The 22,155-nt window shown below is 34.4% G+C and overlaps 1 protein-coding gene across 2 annotated transcripts; it reads right to left on the bottom strand.

Moving 5' to 3' along the window:
* Positions 1-8,555: 8,555 nt before the first annotated feature.
* LOC115974773 (copper-transporting ATPase PAA2, chloroplastic) lies at positions 8,556-22,116 on the bottom strand. Of its 2 annotated transcripts, XM_031095285.1 has the most exons (17): positions 21,371-22,106; positions 21,172-21,249; positions 20,256-20,353; positions 20,088-20,141; positions 19,762-19,848; positions 18,694-18,858; positions 16,456-16,566; positions 16,069-16,137; positions 15,480-15,589; positions 15,148-15,253; positions 14,062-14,128; positions 12,939-13,018; positions 12,324-12,778; positions 11,256-11,430; positions 10,840-10,971; positions 9,261-9,411; positions 8,556-9,056 (listed from the first exon to the last, which is right to left on the bottom strand). In XM_031095285.1, the coding sequence occupies exons 1-17, from the start codon at positions 21,999-22,001 to the stop codon at positions 8,968-8,970; spliced, it is 2,658 nt and encodes an 885-aa protein (XP_030951145.1). In that variant the 5' UTR covers positions 22,002-22,106; the 3' UTR covers positions 8,556-8,967. The 2 variants fall into 2 exon arrangements, 1 of the variants encoding a protein (XP_030951145.1); XR_004088009.1 differs by lacking the exons at positions 8,556-9,056; positions 9,261-9,411 and having other exon boundaries at positions 10,919-10,971; positions 11,256-11,470; positions 21,371-22,116.
* Positions 22,117-22,155: the final 39 nt, after the last annotated feature.

The raw sequence follows: 22,155 nt of genomic DNA, 5'->3' as shown, positions 1-22,155 counted from the left end.
GGTTAGTTGATTTTTTTTCTTTTTTTTTAAAATATTTTTTTGGAGAAATTATTTTATTATTTTTAATTTTTAAATAATATTTGATATATGAAAGTAGAGTCCAAATTCTATAAAAATGAGATGTAAAACTCATATTTTACATTATCTAATAAAAGATTGTCATGTCAATATTTTACTTAAAATTTAATACATTGTAGTGATTCTACCACTCTTAATAACATTTCAATAAATTCCCAAATTTTTTTTTTTTTTTTTTATGGTGAATAAATTCTCAATTTGGTTGGATTTATATATGGATATTATAATTAACTGAGTGGGGTTATACTTATTCTTAAATATATGACAAAATGATGTGACATATTAAGATTGAAACAGTAAAACATGAGTTTTACTCCTTACAGAATTTAATCTCATGAAAGTAAGATAACGATAAAGAATGCTTTTAAAATAATTATTAATAAATTATATTAAGAAAGTTCTAAGATCACTTTCAAGAAAAATATAAAAATTGTTAACAAAATTAATTAATTTTTTATAAAATATTTCTTAAACTAATATCTTTAAACATTCATTAACATTTTTTTTTTTGAGGGGATCATTAACATTTCTTAAGAAGTCTTTTTCTTAAACAGGCAGTAATGTTTCCTGGATTATGGGTATGCTCCTCATAGAGCAACAGAACTCTATATTAGGTCCACCAACCACTGCAGGCCACGTGGAACTAAGCAATAATTTCGGGCTTTTGCTTGTATTACCCATAAATGAAAAAAACCCCACCAATTGATGCCTGTTTCCTTTTGTGTTCATGATGTGGATTATCAATTGTGGACAAAAAGTGTGTGTGACAATGAAGGCTCACTCTTTATTGATAATAATAAGCTTTTGGGGCTATTTCGTTTATGATAATCCCTCCAAGGTCACATTATAGGGTCGGTTTGGAGTCTTACTTTGACAAATCCAAATCGAACTTCGTATGTATAATATTGTCTCAATTATGTCAGTATGTGCGTGTCTTTATATTTTTATCCCAAAAGAAGAAAATAAAAATCTTCATATTATATATGGATTCAAGGATAATTCCATAGTTTTTTTTTTTTTTTGAGTAAAGATAATCCATAGTTAAAACATTAGGAATGAGTATTTGAAGCTAAACGTATTTATTGAATGCACCAAGAGATACCATTTTCTTAGAGATAATTACAACATGTTGCTAACCTTGCAACTACTCTTTTCCCCCTAAAACCCCAAACACTTTGTATATAGGAAAGTGTCTACTTAGCTGCAAAACCCTTAATTTTTTTAAGATATTGTTCAATATTAAATTATACACTTAAAAACCCTCCATATTTCAAATATTGTGGGTTGTCTTGTATTTTTTTTCTATATTTTTTGGTTCACTCTAATATAAATTTTGATGATTTTAGTAAAATGGAAAAATTTAGGCATAGGTACTCGGGTGTGATACATTAGGTTTTTCAATAAAATTTAATCACATAGATATAGTTGTATTGAATTTACTTGTCCTTTAAAAGATAATATTATTTGTGCTTTATTAGTCAACATAGCCACATGTTTGAATATAATTAAAAAGTCTAATGTACTACATATAAGATATTATACATAAGTTTTAACCATATTAAAAATAGATAAGTGTTAGTTGATACAATTGTTAAAAGTTTCTTGTCACATGTCCACCTACGCCAAATGGGTTGGAGGACTTTGTACAGTGAATAGACTAATACACCCTAGCCCAAAGGTATTTGATTTGGTTTTACTTAGTTATACAATTAATATGATTTGACATTTGACGGAGCTTAAGAGCCTAACTCTGCGTTTAGAAGGGCTTAAAAAGCTTTAAGCCCCTTAAAGCTATTTAGCAAATTTACCATTAGTAGAGTATTTTCTCCCAAGCCCCCACCCTAAAGCTACGGCTTTGAGGTGAAGTTGAGAATGTGAAGATGTTACTTTAGTCTTTAGTACAATGTTTAAATTTTTAATACAAATAATGAAATGATAAAAATTTTATTATTTATTTTTAAAATTGTTAAATTTGCTTTGACACTATGTTGAAATTAAAATGAAATAGAAAATTTCGTAAAGAAAAATTGTAGAGAGAGCAGAAATAAGAAAAGAGAAAAATAGAGAACACAGAGAGTTACGTGGTTTGGCCTGACAACTTACGTCAATAGAATAAAGCCTCTAGCGGTTACATCTTTATTGTATGCTTAAGTGTTATTTACAACGAATCCTAAGAGCAACCACATCAGTTCGTGCAGATTTTCTATCTATTTTACAAGAAAAAACCTACTTTTTATATTTTACACATCCACTTTTACAAAACACCCACATCAGTTTATCTATTTTACACATTTATTCAATAAAATATTCATTCTTTTACCCTTTTTTATTATTCCCTCCCTCACTGCCCTTCTCTCTCACAGACCCATAGTCCATCACTACCAACGATCACTCCACACCCACCCACCATCACCACCTAACTAGCATCATCAAGGAAAACCGACCCACTCAATCCTAAACCCATTCAATCCCAAACCCATTCATCACCCACCCAACCCAAAACCTAGTCAAGCCAAATCATCACCCACCCAATCGGTGGCAAGATCATCAAAACCCACCAATGAACTAGAAAAAACAAGCCGATCAAGATCAAAACCCACCAACCCACACCCACAATCAACCAAAAAACTAGAAAAAAAAACCAGCAACCAACAGATTGGAGTGAGATCGACACCTCACAGCACCGCCACCTCCTTGTGACGGCCGTCACCATGCGCTCCATCCTAGCTTCTGAGTCCCTCCCCCTCACCCCGTCTGCTCTTGAAGGGATTCGATGTGATCGGAGCTTATTTTCCTGTGAATGATCGGTGGACTAAGGTGAGATTGGTGAGACTGAAGGAGAGATAAAACGAGAGAGAGGTGAGAGTGAGATGCTGAGAGAGTGAGGTGAAGGAGAGAGAAAAAAATCTAAAATATTAGATACACGATCTACAGTAGCCGTGAATATATGTATTATTACTGTAGCAAATGTGCAAATATGCACGCTTTTAGAAGCACTGATATGGAGCATTTTTTGGGTAAAATGTGTAAAATTAGTACCTTTTTGTATTTTAGAAGACTATACATGATCTGATGCGGTTGCTCTAAGTAGGGTATATATATAGACTAGAAGATAGGGTTAGTCACAATTGGGCTCTACACTAAATTGAGCCTCTTGAGTCATTACATAATAAACTACTGTAAATTATTATCTTTATGATTTCAGTCAAGATTTAGGAGGACCCACTCCTTAACAGAACAACACGGGAATTAAGGATTTTCGATGCTATTCCAATATCCCATCAAGGGAGACTTAAGGGGGGTAACGATCCAAAGTAGTACGAGGGTCTTTAACTATTCCTTATTAGGGCTCTAGCTTAACCTCTCAACCTATGGATTAATGGCTTCTATTGAACTCCACTAAAGGGTGTATGAACGTTCCTATTAACCTCCCTTTACCCCCTCCTCCCCCTTGATGAGGGCTCCCTTCCTCTTTGATTCTCTACCAATACAGGCATAGGGAACTTATGAAATGCTATGTGTTAAGCAATGGACTCAACACAAAACACCTATGGTGGTATTAAGTGACCCATGATCTCCTACCAATGTTGTTATCCCTCACTCGATCTGGGATACCTCAAATCATTCCTTCTTTTTCATATAAAGACAATTAGGAGCATGATGACATGGTAGATTTGTTGGTGAAGTTCTATCTATCTCGATTTCCCATTAATAAAGTTATTAAGCTGGCAAAGAAGATAGATAAGTCTATTTTTTGAGTCTATAACAACACCAACAAATTTGGATTATGTCTATGATATTATCGGAGACATTAAGATGGATCTCCCCACTTTGTTGCAACAATATATTCCTAGGTTATCCTTGATACCTCTTCGTTAAGGGTTATCTTGAATACAAACTTGGAAAGCTCTTCTACCAAGTATGTTTTTGAAGCCCCAATGTTGTTGACCTACGTGTTTTGATGCAGTAAAGCGATTATTTAGAAAGAATATTATATTTGTCTTTCCTACTAAAATGTTTGAGATGGCTGCTTTTAGCTCGTAGTTTCACTCTTGCTTTTGCCTTACCTTATATTCTATTAGTAAATAATGTGTTCTTGTATTTTGAAAGAAAGATGTACAATGGAGGTCTTCTTGTCAATCTTCGAAGCTAAGCTAAGCATTGACAACAGAGAGAATGATTGATACCCTTTTTTGTGTGGGTACGCCGCTTCATGAGAGAGCGAATGAGCATAAATCCAACCTAATATTACAAAAAATCATTCATTCACGTAGACAAATAAAAAGTATTTATGGTTTCATATTAGTATAATTTAAGATAATTTCATTTTTGTTTATTTGGAATCTAAAATACATATATATATACATATTGTATATGATTATAAGATTGATTCATTCAAGTTATAGAAGATTTTAATAAATAAAAACTCAAGACCAAAATTAAAATAAGAAAATATTGATGTTTAATATAACTAGTAAAAAATGAAACTAAGAATATTGAATCGGAAAATTAAACATCATGTATAATGACATTGTTTGTGCTCATATTATCTAGACTTGCTATTGCTAAAAGTATGGCAAAAATGGCAAAATACCACTTTCGCCTAAAAGTTCCAGCAAAATGTCCCTATTCTGAAACTAACTAGTGATATGCTTCTGTTTTGAAACTCGATTTGTAGAAAATCGAGTTATAGGCAATCAAACTTAAAAATAAAAAATAAAAAAATTTATGGAACTCAAGTTCCTTACTGAAATTTGATTTTTAGAAAATTGAATTTCAAAACAGGAGCATTTTGCTATATAGTTTTAGAACAGGGGTATTTTGTTGGAATTTTTGGATGAAAGAGGTATTTTGCCATTTTGGCCCTAAAAGTACGGGACAATCTTTTACTAGTAAAAGCTATAAAAGAAGACAATTCCCACCTTTCGTCTCTCTCTCTCTTCTTTTTGTATATTTTATTTTATTTTATATTAATTCATTATAATATGCTTTTTTCTTTTTTTGGATAAAATATATAATATGATTTTTTTTAGAGAGTTTCAACAAATGACGTCCGCTTTTGATGATAGCTCTTTATCATTAGACTAAAACGCCAATTGGTTTTTGGTATAGGCAGAGATTGAACCCCAAATATCTTATTCAATCATCAAAGATTTTAGCAGTTGAGCTAACTGGAATCCATGTATATTATATAATACTTAAAACAATAGAAGGGTAGGTATTTGAACTATTGATTTTTTTGTTGAAAACATTAGAAGGTATCAATTGAGTTACAAAACTTTTAACCTCAAATTTATTCTCTTAACCTTTATTTTTCATGAAAAACTCTCACTATTACTTAAAAAAAAAAAAATTAACCCAAATGAAAGTACACAAAAAGAAGGTGAAAAAAGAAAAAAAATGAAATGCCACTTAAGTATAAGAAAGACATCAGCAAATTGATTTCTAGTGCATTAATTAGATCAGGAGAAGAAACCAGCAAGAACAAGAAGAATTGTTCAAAATTTCAAACCCTCCTCTCTCACTTATTGTAAACAAAATATTCCAAGAATTAGTTAGCAGCATTATTATTGTCATTTATTTTTTTGGTTGAGAGTTAGCCACATCAATTGCCTAGGAGTCCAAATCTCCTGTCTCACACTTTCTATTCCACTATATACTCCACAAATAAAAACATGCCACATGTCCATCTAATTTATTAAATGCTAAATTTAGGTAATTGAAATAATAGAAGGTATAAATTTAGCATTTAATAAATTAGATGGAAATATGACATATTTTTATTTGTGGAGTATATAATAAAGTAAGAAGTGTGGGACAGAAGATTTGGACTCATTGCCTAGTGCCTTCAATATTTTGCAGCTGGCTATTACTACTCCGATATCAGTAACAGAGTTAATTAAGAAATGTCCCGGTCTCTTTCCCATATTGAGTGCATCCTGTAACATCTTATTATTATTATTAGATCATTCACACCACTGTGTGTATAATAGATAGAAGGTGTAGAATTTATATAATTTTGCTTAAAAATAATCTACATTAATTCATGTATAATTATGTAAATTTATAAGTTTCCTATAATAATCGTGTAAATTTATACTGACACTTTTAATTTTGTACTTAGTTGTTTATTATTTTTTTACGTATCTCAAAAATAAAGGAAGAGAGTAAATTGTGGTTGTTGTATGTAAAGAAAGAAAAACAACTAAATCAAGAAAATTGATATTTTAATGAAATGTAGTGTAAAATAAATAATCTGACCTAGTGTATTTTGAAAAGTGAATATGTAAAAAAAAAAAAAAAAAATTTTTATGCTAAAATAGATATAAATTTTTATACCAACTGATGCAAATCCACTTATTATTACGATTTTTTTTTGGTAAAATATTATTATGATTTTGCTAAAGGCATATCCTGTTTTATCTTTATATCCAAAAATATTTAAAAAAAAAAAGAAAAAGAAAAAGAAAAAGAAAAAAATCACGTGCACAGCTGTATCGTTGGTTTGATTTCTATTGTGGTGCAATCAGTGGGGGTACTGTGACTGGGGATCATTGCATGCAAGAATGCCCCGAAGTAAATGGTGAAGGAAAACCTTGGCCCACCAATCACATGCAAATCGTTTTCAAATCAAGCCCCTTCTCCAACAGCAATTTGTTCCCAATCACGTTCCCAATAAATGTCTATAATTAAGGTTTCTCTTTTTGGGCCCCATCTTTTTTATCAACCCAGCTAAATATTTAAAGGAAAAAAGAAAAAGAAAAAAATAGGGCTCACTATGACATATGTATTATGTAACATATTTTCAAGAAGAATAACGTAGCGCCTCCACCCCCAAAAAAAAAAAAAAAAAATGTAAGTTACACTGAATGGTGTGTACTTTATATGTATAGAGAATCTAATGTTGTTGTTCATAATATTGTTAGATGGGCTGTTCATGTAATTGGAGAGGGGAGACTTATCCCTGATTTTTGCCTTGGGCCTTTGAGCTGTATAGGACCATTTACCCCCCCCCCCCCCTTTTTTTGTTCCCCCCCCCCCTCTTTTTTTGTTATTTTCTGTTGGTTTTTATTTTTAATATTAAGTATTATTCAGAAAAAATAATCGAAGAAAAATAATCTCACTCCTTAAGGAAAAAAAGAAAAGAAAAAGAGAAGACAACCTATTATAGTCCTTACTGCAGAATTGTGATATTTTAAAATAACTATGGTTACTGTTGGGTGTCATTTAATATTGTAAAATGCAGTTTCATCATGTGTGCAAACAAATATGGCAGCCGAAAATTTAGTCCTTATTTAACTTTCTTATGTTATTCTTTAGGACTTGCTTCTGCAAGAGTAATGTAGATCCATCTTCCAAATTTAAAAATTCAATCTCGTTGGAATGAATGCCTGAGAATCACCCTTCTCGAACTGTGGACTTTCGAAGGATAAATATAATATACACTTCTATCTTGGACCTTTTATGTTCCACACTCATTATTATTATTATTATTATTATTTTTTTTTTAAAAGAGTTTCAACTTATGACGTCCGCTCCTAATAATAGCTCTTTATTATCAGACTAAGACACCAATCAGTTTTTGGTATAGACGGGGGATTGAACCCTAGATTTCTTATACAATCATCAAAGACTTTACCAGCTGAACTAACTGTAACCCACCATTTCAACATATACTACTTGTTTTTTTTTTTTGTTTTTCTATTTTCCTTGAAGAAGAAGAAGAACAGAGAAAATTATATTTTCATTTTTTATCCTTTCCAGCTTTCATCCGACCTTCGTATTTCCTTCAAGCAGAGGATTTTGAAAATACACAATAGAAGCAATGGCAGGGCATCATCACAAACAAATGAAAGGATTCAGTTTTCCTTTTGTCTCTTGCAGTCTTGGCTTAATCGATTTCAAAATGGTGGGTATAGCGACGATACTGCATAAAGCTATTGGTTATTTTGGGAGGTCACATGAAATCAACAGGGAAAGAAAAATACCTGACAAGGATTAATACTGTACAACCTGGACAGGAGCTCACTATTGTCCATGGATCTACGGTTCTGAAATCTGAATTATCAAGCCTGCTTTTACCAGCAATGCCCATGCCATGCACAAACAAAGAGTTGAATAGTCATTCATTGTTGGGTTCTGGTGGGGCAAGAGCAAATCCCTTTTAACATAAGATATATTTTTTATTACCAAACAATATAGATGTGCACATAAATAGAGAGACACGAGCGAAGGTGCTTGTGTATGAGTGGAAGTACATGCTACGTGTGATGCACTAGCCTTAACAAGTCTGTTTACTGGAGTGATGTTGTTGTTGGTGTTGGGAACAAAAGAAAGAGTAAAAAGACTAAAGATTATGAAATCACTAGCCACGTCATGCCCTTCTTGAATAATGTGGAATCTTGAAGCCCCTAATTTTTTAAATTTGTAACATTCCAAATGATGATAAAATAATTATGTAGTTGGAAGCTAGTAGCTAGCCACTAGTCAGCCATAATCCCTCTTTTTTTTTGGCTGAATAGTATTCATTAAAACAAGAAACAACCACATAGTTGTCACATAAACATGAAACAAATACAAAGACCAAGAAAGCAGAGATACATAACGGACTACTAGGGGGCCAGCCCAATGAGCCCATATCTTTTAGGATGCACAACTTGTGACGAGCTTGCTTATGTTGCACTATGAATATTTGATGTTACAATACTACAATCTTACACAGGCTTTAAGCCTTTAACTCTAATCATTAACAGCTATCAAATACTATATATATTTATACATTATCACACAATAAATGAAAGGAAGCCGTGGGATTAACGCAGAAAAAATTACTAGAAACAAACTCATCCGGAATTTTTAACAGCGGGTATATTTGGCATCAAATCATAGCTAGTTCTTACTGCTTCTCTGAGACCCATGGAGCTGTAGAAGCAACGAGTTGGTGACAACAAATATTGAGCTCAGAGCCATCAGGCCACCTGTTAAACCAAACATAGGAGTGAATCTTTCATGAAACTGGAAAAGAATAGTTGGTAGGGCCCGTAAAGTGGTATGTGGTACTGTAATATATGTAGGCAAGGCATGTTCATGAGATACGCATGGAACAATGAACATTGGCTTTTTTAACCATTCCAATCAAAGAATAACTTGGATTGAGTAATAAAACTATGCAGATTGCAGACCTGAAAGTGAAGGCGTCATGGCAAAATCATATTGTGGAAGAAGTACTCCAGCGGCAATGGGGATGGCAACAACATTGTATGCTATTGCCCATGATAAGTTTTGGTACACTTTTGCCATAGTTGCTTGTGCAAGTTCCAATGCATCTACAACCTGCCAACAACACAAACTCAGAAAAAAGAAACACGAAAAACCTAGTATAAGCTTTAATGTAGGAAAAAGTACACAGCATTCATGGTTCAAACAGTTTCGTTAATGGGACTTCTTCCCTTCTCCTGTTTATTTTTTTGGGGGTAAGTTAAAACTTTCATTGGAATGCAGAGAAAACAAGCTAGACAGATGGACAGGACAAGACAGGAGGGGATTTACCTCCATTTCTCTACTTTGTAATTTCCCAGTTTTAAAATAACCCCATTACCATATGCACAAGTTTTGCATCCAAATCAAAAGCAAAAAATCTGCCACTAACATATGATAACCATATACATTTTTTTATCCCTTTAAATCATAAAAGAATCAGAGTGGCCTAATTTGTCAATGGACCATTCAGTCAAGGACAATTTTTACAATAGGAATGGGGTACTCTTCTCGTTTTTATTCATTTGTCAACTTTATATAGAAGGTTCCCCATCCTCTGTAATGATAGTTTAGCACTCAACTCTCATATTATAACTTGACAAATCACCCAAGAAGCTTTCAAGGAGCATATCGTGCAAGTAAATGTTGAAGGCGTGCTCTTCCTCTTTGAATTAGTGTGCATCCAACCTACCAACCCGATGAAACTGACCCAACACAACCCAATCCAATGCCTCGGGTTGGTGGGTTGGGTTGGGTTTTTCTTTTTAGCCTCGGATTGGGTCATGTTCAAATACAGTGTATTTTATTACCATTGTTAAAAAAAATTTAGGTTGATTTATTTTGGTATTTTGAGAATTAGTTTTGATGAAATTTGAAATATAATTTAGACATATTATGGGAATTGTAAGCTATTAAAGAAAAATGCTTAATTAGTTGATGAAAGCCCAATTTTTGAAAAGGCTGGAAGTTTTTTGAAAATTATCTGCTGACCTAACCCAACCCGACCTGACCCACGTGGGTTGGTTGATGGATTGGGTTGAGTCAAGAATTTTCCAACCTGACTTGTTGGGTTGGGTAAAAAAAAAAAACTCCAGCCCAACCCATGCAAACCCCCTAGTATCTTTTAGTAGAATCATGCATACAGGTTCATATCCATAAGATATTGTAACATGACCAGAGTTTTTTGGGTTGAATGGTTACTTCTGATCACTACTAAACAGGGTATAGAGCTGGTACTGGTAGTGCAGTTACCAGAGTTTTCTGGGTTGAATGGTTATTCTGATCATCCCTAAAACAGGGTATTTATATCCTAGCAGGGGAAGGAAAATATTGTAATGAAATATACCTTGAGTATAAAAAGCTACCAAAGAGATTGTTATCAGAAATCCAATGTGTGAGAATGTGATGATCCTCAACATTTTTTTTTGGCAACAGAGAAATCCCATGTGTGCATAAGTAGCATAAAACAAGAAGAAAAAATCAATCACATTGGAAAGAACATACCTGTGAAAGCTTGTTTCCAAGAAGTACAATGGATGCTGCATCAGATGCAGCGTTCTCTTGTGCTTCAATCTGCAGAGCAATCCCGACATCGGCAAGAGCCAAAGAAGGTGCATCATTTATGCCATCACCCACCTTAAGAAAACTAGACATGTCAGAAAAATGTCATTTCTACCAAAGAAAAAGCCTTTTAAAAGTCCATAATAGGTTGCTTAGGGATGAGGTACAAGCAAATCTTTATCTGATATCATGTTCATGGGGATTAAGGAAGGTTGAATGCTTTAGATCCATGGAATTTAGTGTGAACAGTTGATTGAAAAAATCAGAATTGCTAGCATGAAGGACCTATTTAACCATTGCAAATTTTCTATGTTCATATTAATTCTAGAGAAGTAATGGATCTGATTGAAGATGGTTACCATAGCAACACGATGTCCTGCAGATTTAAGAGTTGAGATAATTTCAGATTTACGCTGCGGAGTCAAGGAGGCATTGATACAATCACTTCCCATTCCAACTGTCTTTGCAATAGTTGCCACTGCCTCTTCCCTGTCTCCTGATAAGAGAACTGCCTTGATACCCTTCTGCTGGAGCCTTCCCATCAAAGCAGCAACATAAGCACATGTAGCCAGAACTCGAGTGACAAGAATGGCAAGGAAAATATTGCCATTCAGCAAAAACCATACAAAGAAACAATGCCAAAATCCAACAAATAGAATGAAACTAAAAATAGTTGTTCTGTCAACCAACGTACAGAAAAGCGTTATTACTAATCACTAGGATTCCATCACAACCATGACACACAATTAATAAAAAGATTCTAATTATCCATTCTGAGGATTGGGATAAATAATCCAACATAGAGAAGGGGAAGTCTAGCAATTAGAAATATGCTGGCCAACATGTCAAGTACAAAAATTTATATGTACATAATCTTTTGTATTCTTTAGGCTCCTTCATGTATTTTTGCATGAAGTAGTCTCTTTTCAATAAAGTATTATTACCTATCAAATTTATTTATTTATTATTTATTTTTTACCATGGACAAAAGTACAAAACAAAGTCTATATTTGAACTCATTTCACTTTGCAAGGACCACAATATTCTTTGAAAATCTTCTAATTATGAGTTTAGAGTCAAATATTCACTACAAATTCAGAGACAATCTATATTCTTTTAGTGACAGGGGCACTGCAATGATTTTTTTGGTGAGGTTCAGGAAATGACTGGGTTTAGATGATATAAGTAAGATATCCTAAACAAAGAGCAGAAGACAGTTAACGAGGGGAAAAGAGAAGGGGGGGGGGTGAAACAGATTTGCATTATAGTTGGAATAAACAATGAATAGCTCTGGTCACCAAGGACACTCATGATCGCCATAACATAAAACTAGATTCTGTACATTATCAGATAAAATAATGCAGGGTTCTTGTATATGCAGCTAGAAATTGTCACAATTATATCATTTTAAGGAAAAAGCAATTTACCTAGTTACAGTAGATCTAGCATCAAGGCGTAAACTATCAGATATTGCAATAGCACCAATGATGCCTTCTCCTTCACGTCCAACATAAACAACTGTTTTTGAATGGCTTGACAATGATATTCCTATTGATGAATCTTGCATCACAGCATGCTCCAGATTCATAAGATCATATGAGCTTGTTCTTCTTTGAAACCGTGCATGAACCCATTCTAAGGAACCAACTGCTACCAAACGGCCATCTAATTCTGCCAAGGTTCCAAAACCAGGTTCTACTAATTGCCCTCTTGTGACAGGGATATCCAAATTTAATAATTCAGCCTTTTTTAATATAGCCTTTGCTATAGGATGTGAAGCTGTTTTCTCTACTGCAGCAGCAATTTGAAGAATTTCAGATTCTGCATAAACAAAAGATGCCACAGCGGACACAGCAGGTTTTCCTTCTGTGAGGGTCCCTGTCTGAAAGTTGAAAATTTGAGTCAGGATGCAGAGAACTCAAATAATCTAGACTAAAATGCATTATTTATACAACAAAACTTATTTATTTCAGAGCCAGTTCCATGTGTTTATGAGTTGGGGGAAAGGAGAGGGAGGGGGGGGGGGTGAAGTGGGGGACTACCTTATCTAAAGCAACATAATCTATGCTGGCCAAGCGTTCCAACACATCTCCTCCTCTTATAAGAAGTCCTTGTCTTGCTCCTGCTCATGGTCCAATGCAACAAAGGGGCGGCATTGGAGGTCTCAATAAGTACAATATTTATAGTACAGGGGCAGGGACACATAAACAGAGAGGAATATGACTATTGGAAATAAAGCAACACAATAAATTTTAAAGTGCATGTAAGCTTTACGCCTTGTTTTAAAACATTATTGATGCAGGGAGCACAACCAATATTTTTTTATATATATTTTTAATTTATTTTTTCAGATTTATTTTTTCCTTATTTAAAATCTCACATTTCACTTTTGAGTTTTGAATTTCAGATTTTTCTAGATTTCACTTTTGAATTTTGAATTTATTGTTGTCAGGGATTTCATGGAAATAATTGTGGCTTGAATTGATGTACTCAAAGCCTACCAAGAAGTAGGAATGGTTTGAAGCAGTGCAATTTGAATAAGAATTTTCTGAATAGGGACGGCCTGATAGTGATTCCAATCACCCTTAGGTGATGAGGCCTAGGGTTTCAGGAAAATTCTAGATGGTGAAGTTTAGGATTTGTCTTTTGCTTTCCCCTAATTTCTATCTTCCACTCCTTGTCCCGCGTCAATTCTGCACACCATCTTATAAAAGTAGTACTGTGATAGTCAGTAGAGTGATATTTGACAAACTGGTATTTGGCATTCAGAGGACGTTTTGAGAATCATCCATGGAAAAGTATCCTTTATATAAATATAGATATGCAAAAATCTCCATTATATTTTTTTCACTTATTTGCAGTCAGAACTAGACGAGTAGAAGTTACTCATTTCAGCATTTGTTATGACAGATGCTCATTGTAGGTCTCATTGATACTCTCAATCATCTCATATTTGCAACAATAATAGATATTAGGAAGAAAGAAAGTTGATTACAGGGCGTAAAGTATCATCTGAGCAGTAAGATCTCATGCACACTTGTTTTAGAACTTGTGTGTCAGCATTATAAAACATCCAACTGCATATAATATAACTTATCCCAATAAAAAGGAAAAAAAAAAAGAGAAAAGACTAACTGAATATAGCAAACAAGTTAGATAACGTACCAAGAGAGGTGCCAACTAGGATTGCTGTGGGTGTGGCAAGTCCCAGTGCACATGGGCAAGAAACTACCTAAGGGAGAGAAAAAATTACTCTTATGAAATGAATAAATAACAATAACATTTCTTTTAAATTTTCTCTCAAGAGTTTTTTGTTTCAATATATAGGATCATTAGCAAAGATGTTTTTCCTCAATAGATGGCAGTAATAGACAAATGGCTAAATGAATCAGTCCTATAGCATCAATTTGAATTATGAAAAATGATATAGCAGATGAGTGTAATTTTTTTCATTGATACTTTTTTTTTTCAATGATGATTATCGCAGATCAGTATGACATGGAGTCTTAAATGGCTGACAACTTGTAAGATGAATGGATACACAGTTTTCAGTCTGCAGTATTGTTCTACAACTGTCTAGTCACTGGCTTTAGCGGCCTTAATTTTTGTTATCACTTTTCAATCAATGATGGGATCTAAAAACTATTGAAAACAAAGTGTTTGAGACATGGATTTTATCTCAGTAAGATTTTATGTAATACTAGTTATGATTACTTCAAGAAGATTTAATGAAAAAGAGGACAATAAAAATCACTACAATTGCAGGGAATCATCCAGATATAGAATATTTCTATACAGTTTAATAGGCATCCATTTCCATTTAAATGTCCCAAAATCTTTGTTGAATGACACCAAAAAGTAGTTTAAAGACTTTTACACAGTTTTAGTCTGAAGCATTGTTCTACTACTGTCTAGTCAGTGGCTTAAGCAGCCTTAATTTTTGTTAGCACTTAGCACTTTTCAATCAAGGATGAGATCTAAAAACAATTGAAATCAGTGTTTGAGGCATGGATTTAATCTAAGCAAGATTTCATGTAATACAAGTTATGATTGAACTTCAGGAAGATTTCATGAAAAAGAGGACAATAAAAATCATCACAACTGCAGTGAATCATCCAGATATAGAATATTTCTGTACAGTTTAATAGGCATCCATTTCCATTTCGATGTCCCAAAATCTTTGTTGAATAACACCAGAAAGTAGTCTAAAGATAATTAGTTATAATAGCATATAAGTTCACCAATACTCACCAATACATCCACAGAAAGTTTCAAGCTCAGAAGCAGAGGATTTCCTTCTGGCCCAGCAATATCATTGAGCAAAACATCTGGAAAAATGTGTGTCCCAATATAATACCTGAACAGGAATACAACCAGGTGTTAAAAGCAAGTAGATTATAACAGGACATATATGAGAATTAATAAATTTCAGTGTCAAGTTAAATTGATTAATGTTACAAGAGGTTTACAAATTGTAGCCTTTCTTAAAAACTCCGATACTGGTCCTATTTATCCTTTCATATAACCTAATAGCATTTTTAAGTGTTATGAATGTAAGAATAACTAAAGAAGCAAACACATACCAAAATGCAAATGTAGCAGCTGAGAGAGTCATTACACTATATACAAATGGCCCAGCTATTGAATCTGCAAGCCTTTGTATGGGTGCTTCATGTCCTTGAGCATCCTCAACCTGACAATAGAACTTTCATATAACTAGAAACCACTAATACACATCCATCTAATAAGCTTTAAAGTCTCATATAATACGAACCATCCACTTATCATATATATGTATGTATGTATGTATGTATGTATATAATATAATATGAACTATCAAGCATTAGATTGTTCATTAGGCTTATCTCAATAACTGTCCATCCAACCTGGCCAGGTTTTATTTGAGCTGTTCACACAAGTGTAGTAAGTTTCAAATGTTTGTTTATATGGGTAAAGCAATAGGAGAAATGGGGTCAATTCTTATTGTTTCTAAGAAAGTCAAGTTTCATGACTTTCTTACCCTGTTGGCAACACCACCCCCCCCCCCCCCCCAAAAAAAAAAAAAAACCCAATCTTTAAAACACGAGGCATTTCAAAATACCTCTAGTTTAGAATTATGGACCAAAATGACATGAAAAAGACAAGAAATAAAACAACCGTTGTCTTACTAACCATGCGAAAAATCTTGGAAATTGTTGAGTTGGCGCCAGTGGAAGAGGCTTCAATCCTCAAAGGACCATCCTGAAATACAAAGTAGCACTTCTAATTAACTTAAACAAAATTGAGACATCAAAACCTGCGTAAAATTTGGATGTCCTAAGAGTTAACTGAAGAGTGAACTATGTGGTCTAAAGCTTGATTTCACAAGGAGAAAAATGGTAAGTAACAATGTGTTTTCAAACTCCCATCTCATATATCCTAAATATATAAAGGCAATACAAAATTTATTATGAAAAGTTCTATCTATGTCTAAAACATAAGCATCACACAAAAAATATCACCCTACAGAACAGAATTAAGGGCAGAAGGGATAACATTGAAGTCTTCACATGGTCATACCCAGTTTATAGTTCCAGCAGAGACTGTGAGGCCTTTTTCCTTAAACACAGGAAGTGACTCTCCTGTAAGCATGGATTCATCCACAACACTTCTTCCTGAAAGAACTTTTCCCTGTTGCAGGCAATTTTAGTTTCAGTTGACATCTATACAAACATTTCATTTTTAATATATGTATGCACATATATACATAGATACATATTATGCAAGCAACAAAAAGCTCTGGAAGAGCAAAGTTAAAAATCAAACCTATTTGAAGCTATGGTCTAAATTTGATGTGGGACCTAGTTGTAATCTTACGAAGTCTCAGCCTAATTAGTTTTGAACTTAACTTTATCTCTATTTGTGCTAGTAAGCTGTTAGTTCAGTTCAGTTCTATTTAATTTTTCTAAGCTAGGGGTGATCTGGTAATTTTCATATTTTTGGAATGAGCAGTACTAAAGGTTTGTGAGTCTTATTTTAGGTTTTGGAATCCTTTTCTATTTTATTCTAGTAGTTTCTACCTGGTTAGCGGTTCTTTCCATTTTTAACTTGGGAATCCTAGTCTTTGTTGTAATAGGATTGATAACAGCCTATATAAAGACCTTTATCATTATGTAGGCCAAAAATTCAGAGAATGTTTTAATACATATTCCAGTAGCTTTTGAGCTTTTAAGGGGTGATTGCCTATGCTGTTTCCTTCTTCTTTTCCGTATTTGTTTTATCGAGCACCAAATCATCAAGATCCCTTTTTCTTTTTCTTTTTCACACCTAGTTACCCCTAAGCCCCTTTACAAATGGCACTGACCTGTTATTGTTCCACTGCCATGAGTGAGAGGTATTGCTACTCTATGAAGCCAACCTTGTGTGGTGTTGTCCTACTTGACCACTCCTCTTTCACAACTTAGCAAAAGGGGAGAGGGGGGGAAGCTAGTACATGACATAGTGGGAAACGATAAATAAATAATTTATAATTTTATGCATATTATATATATTTTTAAGCATGTTTTATGTTAACTAGTGATGATAATTAAAATATTGTTTGCGATATTTACAACTTTTAAGTTTTAATTGCTTAACACTAATCCCTATTCCATATAGCTTTGTTTTGACTAAGAGAGTTAGAAATAAAGCATTAATTACATTCAGCTGTCTTAATGATTGGAAAATACACAATCGGCTCAGTCTTTAAAAAAATTGAATGTAAAATTTCACCGAGAAGCCTCTGGCTCTCGAACATAAACAAAAGCAAAGAATAAAAAAAGACATAACAGAGAACATAGAGAAGAGAGAATGGTAAGAGCAACATCAATGGGCTGAGACAAGTGCTGATGAGCTTTGTCGGAGTGTAGATGTAGGATGACAACGAGAGAGAGAGAGAGATCAAGTGTATTACAATCTAAACACCGATCGACGGGTCAAATCAATCCACCTTTTTTTCCCCTAGTTTTATCATCACCATTTTGCAATCATGTCCCAGAAGTGTCTTAACTGTATCCGAAATAAAAAATGAAAAACAAAAAATAAGAGAACCTTTTTTTTTTGGGCCATGTCCATGCTTCCTAGCTAAGAAGTGAGTTAGATGTTGGCTTTATGTGTGTCTAGAGCTACCTTCAAGGTCCGACTACTCATTTTTAGGTAGCTTGTAACTCATGTGTAAGCCTTCATCCACTACTCCTTCTCAACCAACTTAGCCATATATATAAACTTTACATCAAATTCCTAACCAACATTTCATTAAGAACCCTAACTATAGTTCTCTCTATCTTGCGTCAATATATAACGGAAAGAGGCTCCACAAAGAAAAAAAAATGAATGAGAGACTATCTTAAGTAATCAACAAATCAATTTTTACAGCAAAAACATGTTATGTGTATATATTGATCTAATATGTATTCATACAACATATTAATGAAATCTTAAGGCTATACACAAATGTTTGACCTAACAAGAAATTATCTGATTTCATAACAAGGTTGGTTTTTATGTTAAAGGGTAAAACATATCAAGTCAGAGATAAATTGCACTGGGGAAAGGGTAGACTATAAGACTGATTGAAGATTTTATTTATTTATTTAATGGTATGTTAAATGCACCAATGTGTCTTGAACCCATGACCTCATCTCCATCTCAACATTATGGGAGGGGGAAGTGACAATCAAACTATAGCTCACTGGCAGGAGCTGATTGAAGATTCAAATGTGATTTCTCATAATAACTGATTTTAAACCATGGAAATCCATAAGCATTCTGAACACTTACATCTACAGGAATAGTTTCTCCAGGCAAAACCAACACGGAATCTCCAACTCGAATGTCATCAGTTGGAACCTCAATACATATTGCATCAGAGCAAAGTACACTATCAGCATTTGAATCACTTTCAGAGGACATGATCACAAGTCGCGATTGAGTGGATATCAATGACTGCAAAAACATCCAGCACATTCAATCAAACAAGAGTTGACTATTTTATCCACAATAAGATATCAAAGCATATAGGAAAGGACATCATGCATAGATCAATTTCCTGTACAGTCAAATTAAGGTCATTTCCACTCATCACTTTTTCCTGTAAGCAAATCCTATACAATGGGACATAAAGAAAACAAGAAACGGGTGTTCTGAAATGTGTTGAATTTAATGAAAGTAAACCGTGGTGCCATGTTTTTTAACAATACAGTAATTCACAAATACTCAGGCTAGCATGTTCATTGCAGTGAGCAAATGGTACTCTCTCATCAAATAAATATGCTTATCTCTGCTACCTTCGTATTTTTTATGACATTAGGCTAGACCTAATACAGACAACAGAGACATGGAGAACTACATCAAACCAAAAATACATTGAGACAACTGTGATCAACGTGTTTCAGCAACCGAGAAAAACAATTGTCTTTTAATATAAAACGAAGTACCTTGAATTTGGATCATATATATTTTTCATTGCTGCTAGAAATGAAAGAGGGGGGGGGGGGGGGGGAGACCAGCTACAAAAGTACATAATAGAGCAAAGAAAGAAAGAAATTATGGGAAGAACTAGCTTAGTGAGTGTTCCATCAAAATGCACTGAAATACTAAAAGGATAAATACTACTACTACTACCAATAATAACAATAATGAATAATATTCCCATCCAAACTCAATATCACCCATTGAAAACCTTTCAGACAGATAAAAAGAAAAATAAATCACAATGGCAGGTAAAAAAGGCACAACTACACAAGTTAAAGAAGCTATAATAAAGCCGAATTTCATGAGAAGAGACTATCAGAATTTTCATAGATTATTTTGTTGAAATTAGTGCCATAAAGCACATTTTTAACTTACTAAAAGTTCATTCATATCACTTGATGCCCTGATCCTTGCCTTTTCTTCCAGAGAACGTCCTAGGAGCACGAAACCAAGAAGCATGACCTGCATGCTAAAATACAGGAGCCTTCCATGAGGAATTTGTTTTCTAATGAACTTTAATGTTTAACCTACTAGCTTTCACATGTCATGAAGATCATCCAAAAAACTTAATAAGCTCAGCTTAAAAAGCAAAAAGCCAAGCCATGTTGAGTAATAGGTTTCTCAAACTCAGCTTAAAAACTTAACAAGCTTCTAAGAAGATCATGCAAAGTACTGAAAATAATGAAAGTAAAGCAATTCACCGGTTCATCGAAGAATGATGCATCCCATTCAAGGCCAGGGTTAAGAAGTGAGACCTACAAGAGAGAATAAATTTAAGATAATAAAATTTACAACCAAAACTGAAATATAGCATAACCATCTTGCAATGTAAGGGAAAACTCAATGTTAGCTTTCAGAAAGGGCCTCACCGCACTAATGATAAATGCAGAGATTGATCCAAATCCCACTAGAGAATTCATATTTGGTGAACCTTTCTTGAGTGCCCTCAAACCATCAAAAAGCAAGTCTGAAACATATTCTTACTCTTTTCAATCAAAACATATTAATAGACATAGAAAAATTTGAACATACAAAGTAAGCAAACTACACTTTACCTCCTTGGCTATAGTTTGATTTTTAAATTCATACATTGATCGGTTCAATGTCCTTGTAGTTTGGATTAGACTGAAAAAATTTGGTGAATCTATCAAGTGATGCTACATCTTCATCATCATCTACTATTCAACACCCTAATTGCACACAATCTTCCTTCCTTTTTCTTTCCTATCAAATGCCCTGCCTGTGGGGTGAATTAAATTGATACATTTTGGATGAACAGTTAAGAGGAAAACGAAGAAGGAAGAATGATAGTTTACAAATAAGGTGTCAAATTGATGATGATGTGACATTACCTGATAGATTTACAAAGACAAATCAACTTAATATAAACTATAAGGAGGTTCAGTATAATCTTTTAAAAGTCAGGAAGGTAAGGCAATAAACAATAATTTAACCAAAATTAATCGATGAGCAGGGTCGGCCATAGATCCTTAACAGATTAGTCAGGATCAGCCACATGTATTTTTTTCCTCCATTTTATTCTATCCGAAGTCATAGTCTCCTGTTACTTCCTTAATTGACATGTCGTTCTAGTAATTTCATTTTTGGTCTTCCTCTACTTTTTTTTCATTCCCTCAACTTGAATCAACTCACTCTTTGTCACTCTTTGTTATAGGTGCATTGATCTCAAATACTAATGAAAATTTATTACAAACACATCAAATCCCTCATGAGATACTAGTTGACAAAATATACCAAGAGGATGAAAGGGAAGCCATTACTGACCTCGTCCAGGTCCTAATAGAGCTCCCAAAGCCAAACCGCCCTTCACATATGAATTATGAAGTACCTCCCAGAACGATCCTACACCAAACGACAACAATGAAAAATAAATCAAATGAACCAATTTTTTTTGCTTTGAAAAGCAAAACTTAACTTGCTCGTTCTTGTTTCGAGTTTCTGAAATAATTTGATTTACAATTACCATGAGCAACGTGAATTCCAAGGGAATGCAAGATATGCGAACCGTGCGATCCGCAACACAAAGCCACCAAAGTCCACGCGAAGAACACGCGGTTCCGACTCTTAGCGAGCAATTCCTCCTTCTTCTTCGCCATATCCTTCCACTTCTTCACGTTCTCCGTTACTCCCATCCCCGAAACCCTCCTCTTCGTCGGGAACCCACACTCCGTCAGCTTCACAGCCAAACTCTCCGCAACATTCGCAGCCATATCGAGCTTCGCGACCTCGGGCTTCAATTTGACCGCGGCGGTCTCGGTCAACATGTTGACCACCACCGAGTCGACTCGGTCGTCGGCGGAGAGCAACGATTTGACTCGCGACACGCAGGCCCCGCACATCATTCCCGATACATCGAGAAGAGCCGACGACTCGTCGCCACGGCTGCGAAACGCATCGTTTTGCGTAATCATCCGTTCGGTTTCGAGAGAGTTCGAGATAACGAGATTAGGAGCTGAGAGGCGAAAGCAAAGTCGAGAGCGGCGCGGAAGGTCATTACGACGCCGTTTTACTGGAATCAGAGTATTAGAGTCTGTGCTATAACTGAAGCAGAGCTTTTTGTGAGACACAAGAGAGAGTCTCAGTAGATCAGTCATCGTCGGATAGAGAGAGAGAGAGGAATGAGATTTGTTTGAGAGAGAGAGAGGAGGGGATGGGAAAACCGAAAATGAATAAAATGGAGGTGTTCGTTGAGTAATTTGAAAGTGGCGTGGCGAGTTTGATCAGGATGTGACACGTCAGATAATTATA

Source organism: Quercus lobata, chromosome 2, assembly GCF_001633185.2.
Source record: "Quercus lobata isolate SW786 chromosome 2, ValleyOak3.0 Primary Assembly, whole genome shotgun sequence".
Taxonomy (NCBI): Eukaryota; Viridiplantae; Streptophyta; class Magnoliopsida; order Fagales; family Fagaceae; genus Quercus; species Quercus lobata.
The sequence above is the reverse complement of the archived record's forward strand: the minus strand, read 5'-3'. Positions and strand labels throughout refer to the sequence as shown.